At 45.4% G+C, this 20,948-nt stretch overlaps 1 protein-coding gene across 1 annotated transcript in view; it reads right to left on the minus strand.

The window, feature by feature from the left end:
• Nucleotides 1-2,201: 2,201 nt before the first annotated feature.
• Nucleotides 2,202-20,948, minus strand: part of ADAD2 (adenosine deaminase domain containing 2) — a 31,254-nt gene continuing 12,507 nt past the window's right edge. The window contains exons 10-20 of the mRNA XM_083625868.1: nucleotides 18,537-18,793; nucleotides 16,800-16,978; nucleotides 14,095-14,196; nucleotides 12,378-12,422; nucleotides 11,730-11,855; nucleotides 9,629-9,779; nucleotides 8,638-8,802; nucleotides 7,420-7,634; nucleotides 5,589-5,823; nucleotides 4,220-4,352; nucleotides 2,202-3,334 (exon numbers count right to left, since the gene is read on the minus strand). Of these exons, the coding sequence (XP_083481994.1) occupies nucleotides 3,224-3,334; nucleotides 4,220-4,352; nucleotides 5,589-5,823; nucleotides 7,420-7,634; nucleotides 8,638-8,802; nucleotides 9,629-9,779; nucleotides 11,730-11,855; nucleotides 12,378-12,422; nucleotides 14,095-14,196; nucleotides 16,800-16,978; nucleotides 18,537-18,793 (1,719 nt within the window). The 3' untranslated portion in view covers nucleotides 2,202-3,223. The remainder of the gene's footprint in view (nucleotides 3,335-4,219; nucleotides 4,353-5,588; nucleotides 5,824-7,419; nucleotides 7,635-8,637; nucleotides 8,803-9,628; nucleotides 9,780-11,729; nucleotides 11,856-12,377; nucleotides 12,423-14,094; nucleotides 14,197-16,799; nucleotides 16,979-18,536; nucleotides 18,794-20,948) is intronic.

Genomic DNA, 20,948 nt, shown 5'->3' on the forward strand with positions numbered 1-20,948 from the left:
AATGGGGATGCTGTTACGGCCGCCATTGTGACTCATGGCCATTGATAAATAAATGTGAGCAAGGGAAGAGAGAGGTCAGGGGCATCTAAAAGCTCACCAGGCAATAGACAGAGATGTTTCAGGTATATACCTTTTCTTAAAAACAATTCACAGTCTTTTAAATACTCTTTAATATATGATGGGATTTTAACTCATGCCTGGATTTCTTTTGATGTAGCCTTTTATCTGCTACGCAGTTTTATAATTTGCATTTTAAAACTTGCTATTGTTCACAGCTCCAGACATTTTCATTTTTAAAAAGATATTTGACATTAAATAAATCCACTGGAATTCCCCATGCAGCCTGCTTGAGAATATAAGAAGCAGCCAGTTCCTTTTGTTCCTTTTGACTGTTTGGCACAAGACACAGACTTCCTCTGTTATCAAGGCCACATGCTCACCCCACAGCATAATGAGAAGAGAACCAGGAAGAGCCAGGAAGACAAGAGCTGCTCTGAAGTTGGGTCAGAACAAAGGCCCATCTAATCCAGCATTCTGCTCTCCCATTGGCCAGCCAAGTGCCCCAATGGAAAGCCCATAAGCAGGACACTGGTTCTGCCAAAAGCTCACTACATACCCTTAGGCAAGTCAGTTACCTCCCCAGGCCATGATATCCATCCTCAAATACTTTCAATTATTGGAATACTTCTATGCCGCCTTTTGGTCAAGCAGACCGGGCAAGTTATCTAACAATATAGCGGCACCTCTGGATGCGAACGGGATCCGTTCCGGAGCCCCATTCGCATCCAGAGTAGAACGCAACCCGCGTCTCCAAGTCACGACTCGCCGCTTCTGCGCATGATGTCATTTTGAGCGTCTGCGCATGCGCGAGCGGCGAAACCTGGAAGTAACGTGTTCTGTTACTTCAGGTCACCACAGATCACAACCTGAAAACGCTCAACCTGAAGTGACTTTAACCCGAGGTATGACTGTACAAGGAAGGGGAAAGGAAAACACACACCAACTCCCAAACAGAACAGAACATCAAGCTCTCTCTCTCGCGCTCTCTCTCTCTCTCTCTCTCTCTCTCTCACTCACTCTCTCTCTCTCTCTCACACACACACACACTATTCAGCATTTCAACTACCCAAGCTCAAAGTCTTGGGTAAAGAGCATTCCCTTCACCACCCACTAGAAAGCAGGCAGCAAAGAAGCCAGGTGCCCCCCCCCGGGAAATGCACCAGCAAAAGACGGCAGAGCCGATCCACCCGTCTTGATCCAATTGCACAGGCAGATTCATCTGGGAGGAGGTGATCCTCAAGACATGGGGATAATAGTAAACTACTTGGCAAGGTTGTTGAAAGGATTGCTGCGACATGTGTTGGAAGCATTTTGAAGACTCTAAAGCAAGGGGTGGCCTAACTTAGGCCACCAGCAAATGTCCTGTCCCTCCACCCAGACTCCACCAATTTTGACACGGGTGACAAAAAGAAAAATGATAATAAGGTAGAGTGTGCTGCGATGGAGAGAGCCCAAGTTGCCCTGATAAGCAGAGATGGAGCACTAGCCCCGCTCCTTAGCTGATCTCCACACAGCAGGGGGGAGGGTTAGCAGGGGCGTGGGGGGGGGGCTGTGTGCAAGCATGCAAGAGCCTGTGTCCAAGGGTGTGGACTGGCCACATCCACTGCTGGCATGCAGCTCCCAGAGGACTGGCAAAGGATGAATGTAGACCTCATCCTCAGGCCAAAAAATATTAGCCACCATCTGCTCTAAAGCACCATATAAATGTGCTTGTTACCACTGCTGCTCATTTCTCACTTGTGAGATCACAAACTGCTGAGCCCCTGAAGCTCCAAATCATCACCATCTTATTATTTGTATACCACTTTTCCACAATGGTGCTCAAACCAGCGCATCAGTGTCTGAAATAAGGGCACTTAGATCAAGGCCTTCAGAGTTTCTACAGAAAGCCTGGCAATGCAGTTAACACGACACGCTAGGTGCTACTTTAGAGTAATAAGTAAAATTCACAGCTTTGCCTCGATTTGTACAAGCAGCCACACACAAATTCTAAGGTTTGCAATTCTTTACTTCAGTACTAATATCTGCAAAGACTGTTCTACAAAATTAGCAGCCAAAACAAGTGCATTTCCAAACAAACACAAAACGGCCAGCTCTCAAACCCCTTGTCATAAAAGACACCCAGTTAAGTACAACCTGAATGTGTGACAATTTCTCATTCATTTCCACCATGAAACAGAACCATAGCGTGAAAAATTGTGGAGAGGAGCTGATAGAAACCAAACTGCGGTTTAAGTGAAAAATTGGCCTGGGATGCTCAACTGGATCCTGCCATTAACTGTTAAAGTTTCAATTGCAAACAGCAAAATAAATAAATAAAAATCCCCAAAGCTAAGCCTTCAAATCCACAGTAATGAAATCTGAAGACGTTTGCTTACGTGTTCGCTGAGATTAGTGTGTGCATATTTAAAGAAATGTGCAGCCTTTATAGAGGTACACAGAAGTTTGTCACACGGCCTCCTTCTCCCATGGTTGTGCAACTCCTGCGTATTTCACATGTTACCCTGACCTCCCTGCAACACACAGACAGAAACTGAATTAAAATGTAACAATAAACTATGGTTTAATAGCCCATTATATAGCATTCCAGGAATAAACTGAGGAGGGAGGCTGCACACTGCCCACTCTCTTCCTCCAGCAGGGTTGAGAGATCAGAAGCTTTCAGTTCCTTTTCTGATTAACCATAGCCTGTCATTACGTGCAAATCCTAAACCGAGGTTAATCTTAACTATGGTCTGTGTTGAAACAAGCCTGTTTCATTACCCATCCCAGAAAAGAGTCAGGGGAGTGGGAGAGCTTAGGGCTTTCTGTGCCTCATCCCCATAACAATCACCATACTTTGTGGCTGTGTTTGGACACAGCCCCAAAGCAGGCACAAAGAAAAAGTAGAACTCTAAGTAAATGTCAAGTCAGAAATTTCAGCCTCAGTTACACACCCGACTTTCCTATTCCATCATAGGAAAGGACCGCTGTGAAAACGGCATCACGGCAAAACGATGTATTTAAACATTTATAGCCCCATCCACCCCCAAAGTACAGCAACGTTTAGAGCTCTCCATTTGCTAGGTGAAGATTTACCAGCCTTGCGCACACCCACCCAGCCATCCACCTTAAGCCTGAAATGTCTTCAGTATGCAGGCAGTAGCTTAGCTGGCAGGGCAGTCTAACTGGGGAAGACGTCCACCAACTGCTTTTGGGGCCACTTGCCAAAGTCTTGCGAGCTCAGCTGGGCATACACCTGGCGCTTGGCTGTCTGATAGACCTCAGCTTTGACCTAGTTGAGGGAAAGAAAGGAGGAGTCTAGAAGGGATGTTCAAGAGAAAGATTTGAGAGCCCACCAACACCCACCTTGAAATTCTCCTTATTTTCTCTATCATCTTTTTTCTCGTTATTAAATTTATATACTGCCCTTCAGCCAAAGATCCCTGGGTGATTGATTCACAACATAAAATAGAAAATGAGAATACAAAATACAACCCTCCTGGGGAAAGCATTCCATAAACAGGGAGCCACTGCATAAAAGGCCTACTCTTGTGTTGCCACCCTCTGGACTTCTCACTGAGACACATGGAGAAGGGCCTCAGGTGGCTGGGCTTACCCAGTCAGGTGGGTGGCATATAAATATATTATTATTATTATTATTATTATTATTATTATTATTATTATTGCAGAATCTGGGTCAGTTCATATGAGAGGCGGTCCTTGAGGTACTGTATTGCAGTCTTGAGCTGTTTAGGGCTTCATAAGTCAAAACCATCACTTTGAATTGGGCCCAGAAACTAACTGACAGACACTGCAGTCAGGCCAGGATTGGTATTATAGGCTCAAACTGTCTTGCCTCTGTGAGCAACGTGCACCAGCTGAAGTTTCAGAGGCAGCCCTATGTATAACTTGTTGCAGCAATCTAACCTAGTTACCAGAGCACAGACAACAAAAGTTAGACTATCCCTGTCTAGATAGGTGCACGGCTGGGCCACCAGCCAAAGCTGATGAAAAGCACTTTGGACCTGAGACTCAAGCAACTTCAATGGGCCCAGGAGTACCCTCAAGCTACGTACCTGCTTCTTCAGACCCCATCAAGAACAGACCACCTCAATGAAAAAAAAACAAGGGAACCAAAACCCACCACACACTCTTTGGGGCAACTGAAAAGACTCACCTTGGCTTCATAATATGTGGGCAGCAGCATCAAGTCTTCTCTCTTCATCTCCTGAGCCACCTTCCTGAAGGATTTCAGCATGGCAGCCTTGCAGAGCCGACTTGGGCGGTACTGGTCAAATGGATTTGTCATGCTGGCAGAGGCAAGAGCGATCCATCAACAAGGGGCTTTACATGAATCAGCAGCAACAGCTCACAACGAAGCAAGACCTCAACAACAACAAAAGCCAGTGTGTCCCAGCACACAATTCAACCACAGTACCAAGAAAGGCCATGAGTGAGAATGACCAGGTTCTGACTCAAGAATCCAAATTCAAGAAAATGTGTGGAATTAACAGAATCTGAATTCAGCAATTACCACTATGCCTTCCTTTCTACATGACCCATGCAAGCTTGCATTTTATATATATGTGTGTGTGTACACACACACACCAAACACACACACACACACCAAACACACACACACTCTTCCTACATGCGATGTGGTTATGTGCAGGAGTAAGTCCTCGTTTTAAGAAAAAACAAACTATAGTGTTCCATTGACATGCAGCCATTTTTAGCCTATCAGTAGTGACAAAGTAGCCTTTAGTATTGGATTTGAATTTCTTTATGGTTTTATTGCCAATGTTTAGAGCTTAGAGGTAGGGGAAACTGCACTGGACTCCCAACAGCTGGAGGACCTTTTCTTTCTCAGCCCCCTGCCTCCCAAAACACAGGCCTGAAGCAAAACTTGGCATCAAACAGTAGCTGACCCTCAGCTGTTTCCCATTTCAACCACCTGTAAAGCAGTGAATTCTCAGATACCCAAACACATAGAGACGTTGTCGGTCTTTACTTTTGACTGGCTGCCCCTGCTCCTAAACAAGAAGAAGAGGAGTTTGGATTTGATACCCCGCTTTATCACTCCCCTAAGGAGTCTCAAAGCTGCTAACATTCTCCTTTCCCTTCCTCCCCCACAACAAACACTCTGTGAGGTGAGTGGGGCTGAGAGACTTCAGAGAAGTGTGACTGGCCCAAGGTCACCCAGCAGCTGCATGTGGAGGAGCGGGGAAGCGAACTTGGTTCCCCAGATTACGAGACTACCGCTCTTAACCACTACACCACACTGGCTCTCTGTACAACCCAAATGACTTATTAGAACAAGGGGTGCCTGCATAAACAGCATCATTTACAGAAACAGAGAAGCCACCGAATTCTGCTTGTCAAGTTTGGATCCTTTTATTAGTAGTAAAACCACAACTGATTCCTAACACACACACACACACACACACAGAGAGAGAGAGAGAGAGAGAGAGAGAGAGAGAGAGAGAGAGAGAATATCATAGGCCTACCCCATTCCCCCACCCAAGCCCCCAGTGCCCCAAACTCACTCCTGTACTGCCTTCCCAACAGCTGCATTCACTAGTTCCAGCATCTCGTCTCCCCCGCACCAGTTGAAGCTCAAGGAGCGAAACTCTGCTGGCGTGTCAAGGGAAGCGGCACAGGGACCCTTAAAAAGGTATATCTGCCTGTGGTTAAATGGCTTCGGCAAGCTATCCGAGGCTGCCAGATTCAATCGCTCATTGATGACTTTATGGAGGGTGTCATGGTCTTGGTAAGGATCAGCTGAAAGGTGAAATTAGGAGAGCAAGTTACTTGCGAGGAGAAGGTAGCGAATTCCAAGGCTGTTGTAATCTGGGAGCTTAGTGCACAGCCAGCCCCACATCTGCACCCCACTAGAGGACTCTAGGGGCAGCCAACCCTGCCCAGGCCAACTGAGGCACTGCTGTGATTTAAGCTGCAGTCAGAGAGAGGGGCAAGGCAGTAAATAAGCTCAGCTGCCATTTAAGGAGCCCCGACCTGCCCCTGCACTTTCTGTGCCATGGGGTATTACTATAACTATTTCATTTATTAAATCTGTATACCACCCTTCATCCATAGATCTCAGAGCAGTTCACAACATAGTTACAATATAAAAGCACAAAATACAGACGACTAATAATAATAATAATAATAATAATAATAATAATAATAATAATTTATTATTTATACCCCGCCCATCTGGCTGAGTTTCCCCAGCCACTCTAGGCAGCTTCCAATCAAGTGTTAAAAACAATACAGCATTAAATATTAAAAACTTCCCTAAACAGGGCTGCCTTCAGATGTCTTTTAAAAAGAAGATAGCTGTTTATTTCCTTCACATCTGAAGGGAGGGTGTTCCACAGGGCGGGCGCCACTACCAACAAACCAAACCAAACCAATAATCCGCCCCTCCTACAACATTTAAAAGAGCATCAGATGTCAATCAGCTGAAGGCCTGGCTGAAGAGGAACGTTTTCAACTGGCATCTAAAAGGGTGCAATGAAGGCACCAGATGAATCTCCTTGGGGAGAGGATTCCACAAATGGGAGGCACTGCAGAAAAGGCCCTGTTCTTGTGTTGCCACCCTCTTGACCCCTTGTGGAGAAGGCACATGAAGAAGGGCCTCAGAGGATGATCTCTGGGTTCAGGTTGGTTCATGTGGAGATAGGTGGTACCCCTGAAGGGAATGTCTCCCCAATTTTTTAATTTTTTTATTTTTTCAATCCCCAGAGAGTTGGCTTTGGGGGCATCCCCTGCAAGAGGGTCCCCTCAGAGGCTCCTTAGGACCCTGTGTATTAGCATGCTGATAAAGTTCAAAATAGGGACGCGGGTGGAGCTGTGGTCTAAACCACTAGGGCTTGCCGATCGGAAGGTCGGCGGTTTGAATCCCTGCGACTGGATGAGCTCTCGTTACTCGTTACTCAGTCCCAGCTCCTGCCAACCTAGCAGTTCAAAAGCACACCAGTGCAAGTAGATAAATAGGTACCGCTCCGGCGGGAAGGTAAACGGCGTTTCCGTGCGCTGCTCTGGTTTCACCAGTAGCTGCTTAGTCATGCTGGCCACATGATCTGGAAAAACCGTCTGCAGAGCGGACAAAAGTCGGCTCCCTCGGCCTCTAAAGCGAGATGAGCACCACAACCCCAAAGTCATTCGCGACTGGACTTAACTGTCAGGTGTCCTTTCCCTTTTTTAAAAAAAAACCTCAAAAGGATTTTTGTTCATTTAGTGCCCCAAGGCAAGGAAAGCCCAGTGTCCTGGGATGTACAAGCGTGGAATGGAAATATTTCTGCGGTTTGGATGCTGCCAATACAGTTCATGGGCTCTTTATGCGAGTTCTGTAGTAACAAAAACATACGTCACCTAGGACAATGCTGGTGATGTACACAGGGTGTATGACGTGGCTGAGAAGGGCTCCCTGCACTCCCAAGGCACTCCAGCGGGTCAGCTTGTCGCTGCTGGAGACACAATAGACGTAGGCAGACAGCGCGCTGGGGCGGCAGTAAGAGATGGGCCTGAGGACCCCTTTAATGCTGATGTGGAGCCCAATGGATGGATTTGGCTGTGGAGACACAATCCTGCAGGCCACAGGAGGGGAAAGGGAAATTGCATCAACTCAGAGAGGGAAGTATGGGGAGGATTCAGGTACAAGAATTGGGACTGGAAGATCCCAGGGGGTGGGCTGAAGAAACAGAGTGCTGCCACTGTGCTGACGCTAAGCAGGTTTGCACCCTGCCAGCAACTTGATGCAGAGACCGCCAGAGAACCCTGCATGTTACCTGGAAAGCTACGATAGAAATAAGGTAGAATATAATAAATTAAAAGTATTATTCTTCTGTCCTTAATGCCAAAAGCAGCCTCTTGGATTGGAGGAAATGCAAAGATAGACAAAACTTACCCTGATGCAAGCTTGGCTGCTGAGCAGCTATTTTGTCAATTGTCAAAAAACCATAGAAAGGGAGGATAAATAGTTTTTACAGGTTTTAGGGGGCTGCTTCAAAAACCTGTCCGACCAAACACAAGAGTGGGCCAGGAGTAAATAGTGAGCAACTTACAAATTGTGAATGCCTCTCTCAAAGCGCTTGCAGTTCTCCTACAATCTATCGTCTTCCTGCAGCCTGAGTGGGGATCAAAACCCTTCTCCTGGGTTTCTTCGCTTTCTCCCAAATGGCCCTTTGGGGCCAGGAGGCCAGAGGGCAAGGAGGCCAACTGCTAAGTGGAGCCATAATGAACAACAGGCAGAACCAGCTCCTTCCAGTTCCATCCCCCTCCCTCCCACCTTCTGCACGGGCAATGCTAAGACAAGAGGAGGAAGCTAAAAGGAAGTGTCAGTCCCCAGAACGGTTACAGGTAAGAAGGCAGGTGTGGCGGGGGCTGGCTGAGGGCAGGTGGAGGTTGACAAGATAGTGCCTCATTTGCCCTAAGGGACCAGCCACCACTTGCCACCGAGATCCCCACCACAAAGACAAAACAGCCCATCTGACCTGCGCTCTCTCTCTCCTCTCACCTGCTACCTCTCACTTCCACACACCGAGACCTTTCTGCTCTGTATTCTGCTCTGAACCACAGGCAAACACTCACCTGGTGTTCTCTGAAGCTCCTTTGGGCCTCCGACTCAGGTAGAGATGCAGAAAGTAATTTGGTTTCAGAGTCAGGTGCACCCCGTCCTCTGCCAGGCGGAAGATGCACTTCTCAAGGGCGGTGGGGTCTTGGCAGCAGTACATCAGTAGCTGCTTGTATAAGTACCTGGGAATACCAAATATTGTAGCTTGTAAAGGCTGTTGTGTCTTTGGGCCTTCAATCAGACTGCAGGGCAACCTACAGGTACCACTGTACTCCCTTCTGTTTGTTTCCCTTTTTCTTCTTCTTCTTCTTCCCACCCCCTTCCATGTATATCAATATAAGAGATTGTAGTTTGCCTACTTTACCCTCTGTAATCATTGTTTCACATATCAGTTGATTGTTAAAAGAGTTTGTTTTCATTAACAAAAAAACCAAAACCATAAAATTCCAGATTTTGAAAGAGACCTATGTTTCAGTTTGCACATTGGATAGTGAACTGTGAATTCAGCAGCTTCTCATTAAAGTGCAAACAAAAATTGATTTTCTCCCCAATCCATATAACTGAGACATGTATCTTTGAAACACGACACCAACCAACATAACTGGGCAACGCCTGAAGAAACCCCATTGCTCCTCAGCCTTGTTGCCAAACTCCTCTGCTCCTCTGTTTGATGAACTCCCTTTTCCAGTGTGGGGGCTATAACTAGCTGCCAACTCCAAACACCAACTCCAGTCATGGGCCTTCTAGTGATAAGAGGGTTCATCTCTAGAACATGTAAGGCAGCGTTAGAGAAGAATACCTCTGAGCAGATACCAAGTGAGTTTCCCTGATCGTTAGGTTATCCCAACCAGTCCCCAACATCTGGGATTAAAAATAAGAACCTCTTGTGATTTCCAGGCAAAACTGATTCACTTGTAAAATCACATCCTGCCTTCAACCTGTTCCTTCCCTCCTAAATTGCTCTTCTTTAACCTGGCTAATAAAACCAGCACTGCACATCAGCCTTACCTCAGAAGCGCTCTGCGGGCAACCACTAGCCCATGCATATCATGGATTCTCCTGCCTTTGAACTCCATCCAGCCCTCGTAGCAGACATCTCCTGTTCCCAGGGCAACCAGCTCGTAGGTCTCCTTGTAGGAGCTCTGGCTGTTGGCAACCTCTGAAGGGACAGGAAAGGAAGTGTCAAAATGTTAATTGCGACTTCAAAGGCCGGCTCAAAACAGGGAGGGAATATCCAGGGAGGCAACAACCATTCAGGAACAGCCCCTTGCCTAGCAAACATTTGGGCCAAATTAAACCTAACGCTGAGTGCTCTGCTGAGTGGGGAACAAGCCAAAACTAGCCAAAACTGCTGCAACCTATTGCTTGGAGCTGGTATAGGACCCCAACTAGACGGAGTTTCCATCCCTCCCACCTTTAGAACTACTTTGCATTTCCTTCCTCTGAAGAATGTAAGAAGAACTCTGATGGATCAGAGCAAGGATCCATCCAGACCAGTGGCTCCCAAAGTGCGCTGTACCAGTGGGATTACGCAGGGCACTAAGAGGCGAGGGGCAAAAGGGGGCATTGAAAGCACAAATGATTATCAGTCTTTGCTGTTTTTTAATATGCTTTATTGGTTGAAAACTTTATAACAGAAATGTACAATAGATGTTATAGGCAAAATGAGAAATAAAAAATAAACCATTATTCATACTTGCTTTGTGTATAGTATACATTTGTGATTCAATTTTACAAGGCTTCTCATCTTCCCCTTGCGTTCCCGAATTAAATTCCTTAAATACGTGCTTAGACTTTACTTTCTCCATGTTATTTCACTTACTATCAATTTTATTTTATAAAATTATCCTGATTGCACATCGAAGATTATCAGTCTTTGAAAAGCTGGTATCAATGGATCAAGCTCATCTATTTTGTTAACTAATTAAACTAAATAGTTTTAACTCGATTTTGAATAAATATGCAATTAATTGTTACTGTTTTGAAATTTATTGTGTTATTATATTCCCCAGTGGGTCTTGCAAACTGCTATTCTGAATAATGTTTTTAATATGGTAAAGGTAAAGGACTCCTGGACGGTTAAGTCCAGTCAAAGGCGACTATGGAGTGCAGCGCTCATCTCGCTTTTCAGGTCAAGCTGTCTGTTTGTCCACAGACAGCTTTCCAGGTCATGTGGCCAGCAGGACTAAACCGTTTCTGGTGCAACGGGACACTGTCACAAGTCCCAGAGCACATGGAAACGCCGTTTACCTCCCTGCCGCAGCAGTACCTATTTATCTACTTGCACTGGTGTGCTTTCAAACTGCTAGGTTGGCAGGAGCTGAGACAGAGCAACGGGAGCTCACCCCATTGTGGGGATTTGAACCGCCAACCTTCTGATCAGCAAACCCAAGAGGCTCAGTGGTTTAGACCACAGCGCCACCTGTGTCCCTAAGGTAAAGGACCCCTGGATGGTTAAGTCCAGTCAAAGGCGACTATGGGGTTGTGGCGCTCATCTCGCTTTCAGGCCGAGGGAGCCGGCGTTTGTCCACATACAGCTTTCTGTGTCATGCGGCCAGCAGGACTAAGCTCTGATAATAATAATAATAATAATAATAATAATAATAATAATAATAATAATTTATTTATACCCCGCCCATCTGGCTGAGTTTCCCCAGCCACTCTGGGCGGCTCCCAATCAAGCCCGGTTTCAGCTGGGGAGGGCAGGATATAAATAAAATTTTATTTTTATTTTTTTTATTAAACTGCTTCTGGCGCAACAGAACACCGTGGCGGAAACCAGAGCACACAGAAACTCCATTTACCTTGCTGTCGCAGTGGGAAGGGATACTGGAGACACATTATGGAACCAGAGGAACAGTGGACCAAAAACGTTTGGGAATTCCTGCTCCAGACCAGCATCTCATTTCCCATAGTGGCCAACCAGTTGCCTCCAGAAAGCAATCCAGCAAGCCATGAAGTTGTTGCTCCTCAGCAGCTGACACTCAGCGGTATTCTGCCTCTCATCCTCGAGTGTCAGTATTGCCATCATGCCTAAAATCCAGGTAGGATTCCACCCCCACCAAAAAAACAGCAACACCCCAAAGACGACAGGGCGCCAGTGGCTCACCTCTCTCCAGTATGAATGCTGCCACACTGCTCATGCAGCCTTGGTACCGCACGTCTTCTCCAATAAGCATTTCACAGATATCACTGGTAATAGCGGCACAGCGTTGTGTGTGGGAAACTTCGATTTCTGGTGGAGAGAAAGGGGGCAAGTTCTTTTCCTTGGGGTAACTGTTTGGACACCTCTGCTTATTCTGCAAATGTGACGAGATCTAATGTCATGTGGGGCTCAGCCCCAGTACCATTTTTCAAATGCCAGAGACCTCATGAAAAGAGAGTGGACACTTGCTGACTGTTCCCTCCTCACAGGGCTGGAGACAGACGGCAGTTTTAAGCATGGGCAGGCAAATTATGCAAGCCTCAGGCTGATAAAGGTTCCCTTTCCCTTGGCACTGATTGCCAGGGGCTTTCAAAGATCTCTGGAAGGCGTCTTTCCCAGCCCTAGTCACCCTTGTGCAGAACCCCGTACCAAGTGCAGGGAAGGCAAAAGGTGACAGGCAGTTTGTCACTTGCATCTTAAAAAGCAGGAAGACTATTAAAAGGAATAAATGGATTCAACATTTGCTATGAACAACACGTGAAAGTTATGGATCTAGGACAAGGAATTAATAAGTTAAAGGAAAGCCATGTTTTTGAAGAATGCTATTCTTACCAGGAGGCCGAGGTTTTATAGAAGAAACTGGGAGAACAGGCAAGCCTACAAGACACAAAAGGCAACGGAGGTGAAGAGATGTACTGAGAGACAGCCACCTTGTATTAAATCTGCCTGTTACAAATTGCTGTTACAAATTGCAAATTACAAAAATGAAGGGATGCGGGTGGCGCTGTGGGTTAAACCACAGAGCCTCTTGGGCTTCCCGATCAGAAGGTTGGCGGTTCGAATCCCCGCGACGGGGTGAGCTCCCGTTCCTCAGTCCCTGCTCCTGCCCACCTAGCAGTTCGAAAGCACGTCAAAAAGTAGATAAATAGGTACCGCTTTGGCCGGAAGGTAAACGGTGTTTCCGTGCGCTGCTCTGGTTCGCCAGAAGCGGCTTAGTCATGCTGGCCACATGACCCGGAAGCTGTACGCCAGCTCCCTCGGCCAGTAAAGCGAGATGAGCACCGCAACCCCAGAGTCGGTCACGACTGGACCTAATGGCCAGGGGTCCCTTTACCCTTTACATTGTGCCATTCCCATGATAACCTGCTTTCTACATTTGTGTGTGAACCCACCCCCACAATTTAGGATTGGAAAGGAAATGTTCAGCCTCCACCAGTTTGGACTCAACTTCAGGAACGCCTCTCAGTGCGTTGGGACATACAAGACGACAAGAGTAGCTCTGAACATGTGCAGAGCACCTTCCCCTGGTAGTCGCAGAACCACAGAGAACGCACCATGCTACAACACCATCAGAAAACCATAGCTCACTCCTAGCCCTTACGAGAACGGGTGGGGAGGGTGCCTGTCCAAGCTGTTTAGACCACTCCACTATTCTAGAATTCAGAGTATCCATGGAAAGGGAGTGAGAATTTACTAGGTAGAAACTGTACATTCAAAGTACACTGCTTGCCAAGACGTATGCTGGGAACTGTAACTCTATGAAGAACACACTGCCATCTGTTCCCAGGATTTTTAAAGCCACATGCTTTAAATCAGGCATAGGCAAACTCGGCCCTCCAGATTTTTTTTTTTTTATTACGATAAAGATCATCTTTATTGTCATTGTCCCATACAGAACAACGAAATTGGCAGGGGGTTGGACTCGATGGCCCTTGTGGTCTCTTCCAACTCTATGATTCTATGATTCTATGAAATTGAAAAATCTACATAAGACATTCAAAAACCAACAAGCCTGCTATCCCAGCTATCCCAACCGGGTTAGCCCCCTAAAAGCTCTGATTTTTAAAATACAATATATTCCCACAGAGACTCCTTATATTGCGTTTAAAACCAAAATCACATTTGGATAGAAACTGTTTCTCAGGCGGCTAGTCCTAGTCTTTATAACCCTGTACCTTCTTCCAGAGATCATTTCCAGGTGCATACTATCCTGCGCTATCTCTGCAGCTTTCTTATGGCACCCGGAAGCATAGATTTGATCCAAGGTGGGAAGAGTGTACCCAATTATTCTCTCTGCAGTCTTTACAACCCTGGACAGCATTGTTTTTTCCCTGACCGTGCAGCTCCCAAACCACACACACAGACCATAAGTTAATACACTCTCCACAGTACAATGGTAAAAAATAATAATACTACAGCTCCCATCATCCCTGACCACTGGTCCTGTTAGTTAGGCATGATGGGAGTTGTAGTCCTAAAACATCTGGAGGGCCGAGTTTGCCTGTGCCTGCTTTCAATATACGGCGTGGGTGTGACGCACAAGACATACTTTCATTTTGCTTCTCCAGTTGTGCATCCGAAACATCATCGATTGGTTGATCCCATCCATCCAGGAGCGGCTCCTTAAAAGAAGCGGAGGGCAGAAGGTGTGCTGCAGAAAGAACATCAGTGGGGAAGTGAGGAGGGGTGCAAAGCAGAGAAACAAAACACGAGAGTGGGGCAGAAAGGAAAGCAGAAACCTCCCTGTTACCCTCAACACCCACAAAATATACTGACCTTCCAGCTCCCAATGTCTACACATGAAGAGGAGGAAAACAGGGGGTAGACCTGCAGCAATCATGCAGTTCTATTTACATTAATCCACAATTGATATAGATCTTACTACGAGGCAGGGCAAAAAGACCTACTTAAGGTAGAAACAGTTGGGGTGGGTATGGTTACAAGACCCAGGTTGCTTTGTGAGGTCACCCGTGCCTCCTGTACAAGAAGGAAGAATGTGCTTTTAACCTTTACTAAATTTAACAAGTTCTCATTTTTCCCGCTGCAGAGTCGAGAGGTGTGCACATCCTGTTACCTTTTATCAGACATTCACCTCCAGTGCTTTGTAAAATATTTATTGAGAAGAATTTCACATACAGAAAGCTTGACAAAATAAATGGATCGTATGGTTAGAATTGTGATTACGAACGAAAATGCATAGCTGCTGCAGACCTACTACTACTTATTTTCAAACTCTTGAGATACATAGACTTTTCTAGGAATCATTTCTGCACTATTCATCATATATTGTAAGAATCTGCCCTTTGAGCTGACACGGCTCAAGCACTAAAAGAATCCTGTGGCAACTTTTAGCATACGTATTACAGCTTTAGCTTGGGAGGATAGGTAGGATCTAAATTTAATATAAATAAATAAAATAATAGGGCAATGAAGTGGTTGTTGGAATAAATTGAGCCTTTGGATCCCTACAAAGACTGGATTTTGCAGGAAAAGGCAGCGCCAAAGAGGTCAAATTGCTAGTGTTAAGAGCATCAGAGCCCTGAAGCTGGATGAGACCAAAGACCCATCTAGTCCAGCATCCTGTTTCCATGGCGGCCAACCAGATGGCCCTAACGAAGTCCACAAGCAGGACATGAATGCTACAACATTCGGCAGGTTTAACCGGGCAGATTCCCTTGCCCTCTTAGTGCAATGGTAAAAAGGTAAGTCCAGTCAAAGGCGACTCTGGAGTTGCGGCACTCATTTCACTTTCAGGCCAAGGGAGCCGGCATTTGTCCACTGTTTTCCGGGTCATATGGCCAGCATAACTAAACTGCTACTGGCGCACGGAGGGCCGTGACGAGTGCCAGAGTGGACGCGGGTGGCGCTGTGGTGTAAACCACTGAGCCTCTTGAGCTTGCTGATCAGAAGGTCGGAGGTTCGAATCCCCGCGACGGGGTGAGCTCCCGTTGCTCTGTCCCAGCTCCTTCCAACCTAGCAGTTCGAAAGCATGCCAGTGCAAGTAGATAAATAGGTACCACTGTGGCGGGAAGGTAAACGGCGTTTCCGGGCACTCTGGCACTCGTCACGGTCCTCCATGCGCCAGTAGCGGTTTAGTCTCTTTCAAATCAGAACCAGTGAAGGCGGTGAAGGTCCTATGTGAATGTCTGGAGGTGGTTGGAGGATGGATGGCGGCTAACAGATTGAGGTTGAATCCTGACAAGACAGAAGTACTGTTCTGGGGGGGGAGGGGAAGCGGGCAGGTGCGGAGGACTCCCTGGTCCTGAATGGGGCAACTGTGCCCCTGAAGGTCCAGGTGCGCAGCCTGGGAGTCATTTTGGACTCACAGCTGTCCATGGAGGCATTCTGTGTCCAGGGCAGCTGTTTATCAGCTCCATCTGGTATGCAGGATGAGACCCTACCTGCCTGCAGACTGTCTGGCCAGAGTGGTGCATGCTCTAGTTAGTTATCTCTCGCTTGGACTACTGCAATGCGCTCTATGTGGGACTACCTTTGAAGGTGACCTGGAAACTACAACTAATCCAGAATGCAGCAGCCAGACTGGTGACTGGGAGCGGCCAGAGTGGGAGCGGCCGCCAAGACCATATAACACCGGTCTTGAAAGACCTACATTGGCTCCCAGTACGTTTCCAAGCACAATTCAAAGTGTTGGTGCTGACCTTGAAAGCCCTAAACGGCCTCGGTCCAGGATACCTGGGGGAGCATCTCCACCCCCATCACTCTACCTGGACACTGAGGTCCAGTGCCAAGGGCCTTCTGGCGGTTCCCTTGCTGTGAGAAGCCAAGTTACAGGGAACCAGGCAGAGGGCCTTCTCGGTGGTGGCGCCCGCCCTGTGGAACGCCCTCCCACCAGATGTCAAAGAGAAAAATAACTACCAAACTTTTAGAAGACTTCTAAAGGCAGCCCTGTTTAGGGAAGCTTTTAATGTTTCATAGGTTACTGTATTTTAGTCTTCTGTTTGAAGCCGCCCAGAGTGGCTGGGGAAACCCACCCAGATGGGCAGGGTATAAATAATAAATAATAATAATAATAATAATTATTATTATTATTATTATTATTACTATTACTAGTCCTGCTGGCTACATGACCAGGAAAGCTGTCTGTGGACAAATGTCGGCTCCCTCGGCCTGAAAGCGAGATGAGCGCTGCAACCCCATACCATCCAGGGGTCCTTTACCTTTACCATAGCAATGCTGCAACCACAGCGCTATTAATTCTCCTTTCAGGCCCAGTGCACCCTCTTCCGCATCTACCCTTTCCTTGTGTGGCACCGCTAGTGGATCCAGAGAGCTCTGGAGAAGGAAGAGGCTCCTCAACGGTTTGAAGTTGTCCTTCCCTCCAAGGAGACTGGATCCGATCTTTCTGCAGAGAAGCTGCAGCCTTTATTTTCTGGCAAGCCTCTCCTGCCGCCTCTTCTTTGTCCGACATTTTTCTGGAAAGAAGGGAAACAGATAAAAATTTAAAACTTAAAATTTAAAATTTTTAAAATAAAATTAAAAGGGGTATTTACAATTACAACCTTTTTGCTTGAATGTCTAAGTTTTGTATCAATGTTGTGTTGCAGGGGCAATATAAGTTTTGTTATGTACCAAGGTTCCTGCATTGTTGGCAACCATCTGCCTCGAGATACTATTGTGCTATTATTATATTTGTGTATTTTCTGTGAACTGCTTTGAGGAAACTACTATACATAGCTTTTAAGTTGGGGGGGTCTGGATGCCCTTCCAAAACCTGTGATCTTGTGAGGGTAGAAGGTCTAAGACGAAGCTTGGGTATGAAAACAAGATAATTGTGAGGAGAAGCAGGACTAAGATGTGGAGATATGCTCCAGAGATCCAGACGGTGGGGAGCCCCAAGAAATTAATAAATACAATTTGGCCTATAATTTGAACTTTTTTATTTCAGTTTTTTATTTTTCTAATTGGAGTATTATGTTTGGATATTTAATTGGATGTTTTTTATTGGAAAATCAATAAAAATGATTTTAAAAAAGAAAACAAGATAATTCTGTAAGGCCAGGGGCCACCACAGAAAAGGCCGTGTTTTTTGTGGCGGATGACAGTCTGCCTTCCTTCACCAATGGTTATGCGGAACTTGATGGGGAGATTTTTAAGGGTCTGGATTTTCCCCCTCCCTAAACTGATTTTTTAATTCTGAATTTATCGCTATTCACATTTTATACTGTATTTTATGCTGTTTTTTTTTGTTGCATCAATTGTTTAAAATTTGCTGTTAGCCGCCCTGCGCCCGGTTTTCTGAACCGGGCATAAAATAAAAAATTATTACTTATTTAAATGGAAATGGATTGTTTTTTAGAGACTACCAGATTAAAGAAACATGAGTTTTAGAAAGTTATTTGACCGGCCGTGAACCATTTTGACGGGGTTCTGTTTTGTTTCTGTTTTGCAATTCAGTGGCCATGAACAAAAGAATTGTAAATATGTATAAATTGGTACATATGAAAAGCACGATAGATCAATCTTTTGTGTGCTTTTTAAAAAAAAACAACCCTTAATTTTCAGGTTTTGTCCCTCAGGAGAGACCTTCTTCTTCTTCCCCACTTTGGTCCCAAACAGGGAGAAAAGGCCTCTTCCAAGATGGCGCCTGAGGCGCTAAACCAAAAACTGTGGCCCATGTATTCAAATGTATTCAAATTCAAAATCTGTTGCCCAGCCAACCGATTAAACGGCTCATCCGCAAATCCCCGCACTTTTCCGTGTATAAGACTAGGTTTTTTCACTCTAAAATAATCTTCAAAATCGTGGCTCATCTTACACAATCTCCCCCCCCCCCCCCGCCGCCCGCCATTTTCTTAAATTGGAGTCCCCAAAAATAGGGGGCGCGTCTTATACATGGGGGCATCTTAATAGATGGAAAGCTACTTAAGAGAGGCTTAAATTTTGTTAAAACAGAATAAACCAAACACTGCAATGGCCGCTATTTCCCCCCCCCCCCGAGCTTTTTCCGCTCGCAAAATGGCCTCAGCTCACCCCAAGTCGCCCCTCAGTTTCCCCAAAGCTCTGAGGAGGACCCCAAAAAAAACATGGCCTCCCCCCCCAAAAAAAACCTGGAGGGAATCCCCTCTAGAAAAATGGCCCCAAATTGGCCTCAGTGAGGAGGATTTCCTGGAGAAGGGGGGCTCACTTTTAGTATTTCTTTCCCCCCCCAAAAAAAGCCCCACATTCCTTCTCACTGCCCCCTGACAGGAGATATCCCCTGAAAAACCTCCACATAAGGGCCCCCCAATAATTTAACCCAATAATTTAGCCCCTTTGCCCCAAAGCTCAATAACCCCCCCAAATAAATCAAAAATCGCTCTCTCAAAGGATTAAACATCCCACCCAAATCTCCCTCCCTGAAATGTGAAGGAGACCCATCCCGCCTATCCCATAATAATAATAATAATAATAATAATAATAATAATAATAATAAATTTTATTTATACCCTGCCCTCCCCAGCCAGGCAGCTAACACCAATAAAATCACAATAAAAACATAATGGGGGGGGGAACCAATTTAAAATACAGGTTAAAATGCCATTTAAAATGCAGCCTCCACAGCCCCCCCCCCAAAAGGTGCTTCCACACAAGCCCCTTTCTTGCCTCCCCCGTTAATTCGGATTAATTGGGGAGGCGCTGAGGAGGAGATGGGGCTTTGGAGTGTCCCAAAGCCAGATTTGGGGGGGTTGAAGTGGAGGGAGTGTCCTGTGAAGAGCAGGAAATGTGCAAGGAAGGAAAGCATTAACTCCGGCAGTTTGCAAGAAAATTGGCTTCCAGGTGGAAAAATCAAAATTAGAAACAGAACTGCTAGATCCCAAAACTAAGATACTTTCAAGGATGTATAACTTGCTGTTAAAATGGAATACGCAGGATGAAACGGTTAAATCTGCAATGATTAAATGGGCACAAGATATTGGTCACAACATTATGTTTGCTGACTGGGAACAGTTGTGGACCACCGGTATGAAATTTACGGCATGTAATGCCTTAAGAGAGAATATTATGAAAATGATATACAGGTGGTACATGACCCCAGTCAAGCTTGCAAAAATCTATCATTTGCCCGATAATAAATGTTGGAAATGTAAAGAAAATGAAGGTACATTCTTTCACCTTTGGTGGACGTGCCCAAAGATGAAGGCTTTCTGGGAAATGATCTATAATGAAATGAAAAAGGTATTTAAATATACCTTCCTGAAGAAACCAGAGGCCTTTCTCCTGGGCATTGTCGGCCAATTGGTGCCAAAGAAGGACAGAACTTTCTTTATGTACGCAACAACAGCAGCAAGAATACTTATTGCAAAATACTGGAAGACGCAAGAACTACCCACACTGGAAGAATGGCAGATGAAGGTGACGGATTATATGGAACTGGCGGAAATGACTGGCAGAATCCGAGACCAGGGAGAAGAGGCGGTGGAAGAAGACTGGAAGAAATTTAAAGACTATCTACAGAAATACTGTAAAATTAATGAATGTTAGAATGATGTTGGATAGAAATTAAGTGGTTTCCAGCTGTAATGCTTTAAGAATATGGAAGAAGGGTATAAGTAGGTAAAAAAAATAACTAAAATGGTGTTGGATTGGAAATAAGTGGTATTGGCAACAAAGAGTTATAAAATGTTAAGTTATAGAGATAAGATAAATGAAAGAGGGTAAGGATTTGCTGATTTGATTATTTAAATGGGAATACAAGAAGGGGAGGTGTGAGGAAGTCAAAGAAACAAGCAAACGAGTTTTATGTTATGAAAAATAATTGTTTTCAATTTTTCTTGTTGTTTCTGTATGTTTTATTTATCTTTTTATTTTTTATTTTTTTATTTTATTAGTATGTGTTTTTGTATATTTGTCTTTGTAAAATCTTAATAAATCTTTCTTTTAAAAAAATCGCTCTCTCAAAAGATTAAACATCCCACCCAAATCTCCCTCCCTGAAATGTGAAGGAGACCCATCCCGCCTATCCCATAATAATAATAATAATAATAATAATAATAATAATAATAAATGTTATTTATACCCTGCCCTCCCCAGCCAGGCAGCTAACACCAATAAAATCACAATAAAAACATAATGGGGGGGACCAATTTAAAATGCAGGTTAAAATGCCATTTTAAATGCAGCCTCCACAGCCCCCCCAAAGGTGCTTCCACACAAGCCCCTTTCTTGCCTCCCCCGTTAATTCGGATTAATTGGGGAGGTGCTGAGGAGGAGATGGGGCTTTGGAGTGTCCCAAAGCCAGCTTGGGGGGGGGGGTTGAAGTGGAGGGGGGTGTCCTGCGAAGAGCAGGAAATGTGCAAGGAAGGAAAGCATTAACTCCGGCAGTTTGCAAGAAAATTGGCTTCCAGGTGGAAAAATCAAAATTGGAAACAGAACTGCTAGATCCCAAAACTAAGATACTTTCAA

This window comes from Podarcis filfolensis (genome assembly GCF_964270895.1).
Source record: "Podarcis filfolensis genome assembly, chromosome: 8".
In the NCBI taxonomy this organism is placed as follows: Eukaryota; Metazoa; Chordata; class Lepidosauria; order Squamata; family Lacertidae; genus Podarcis; species Podarcis filfolensis.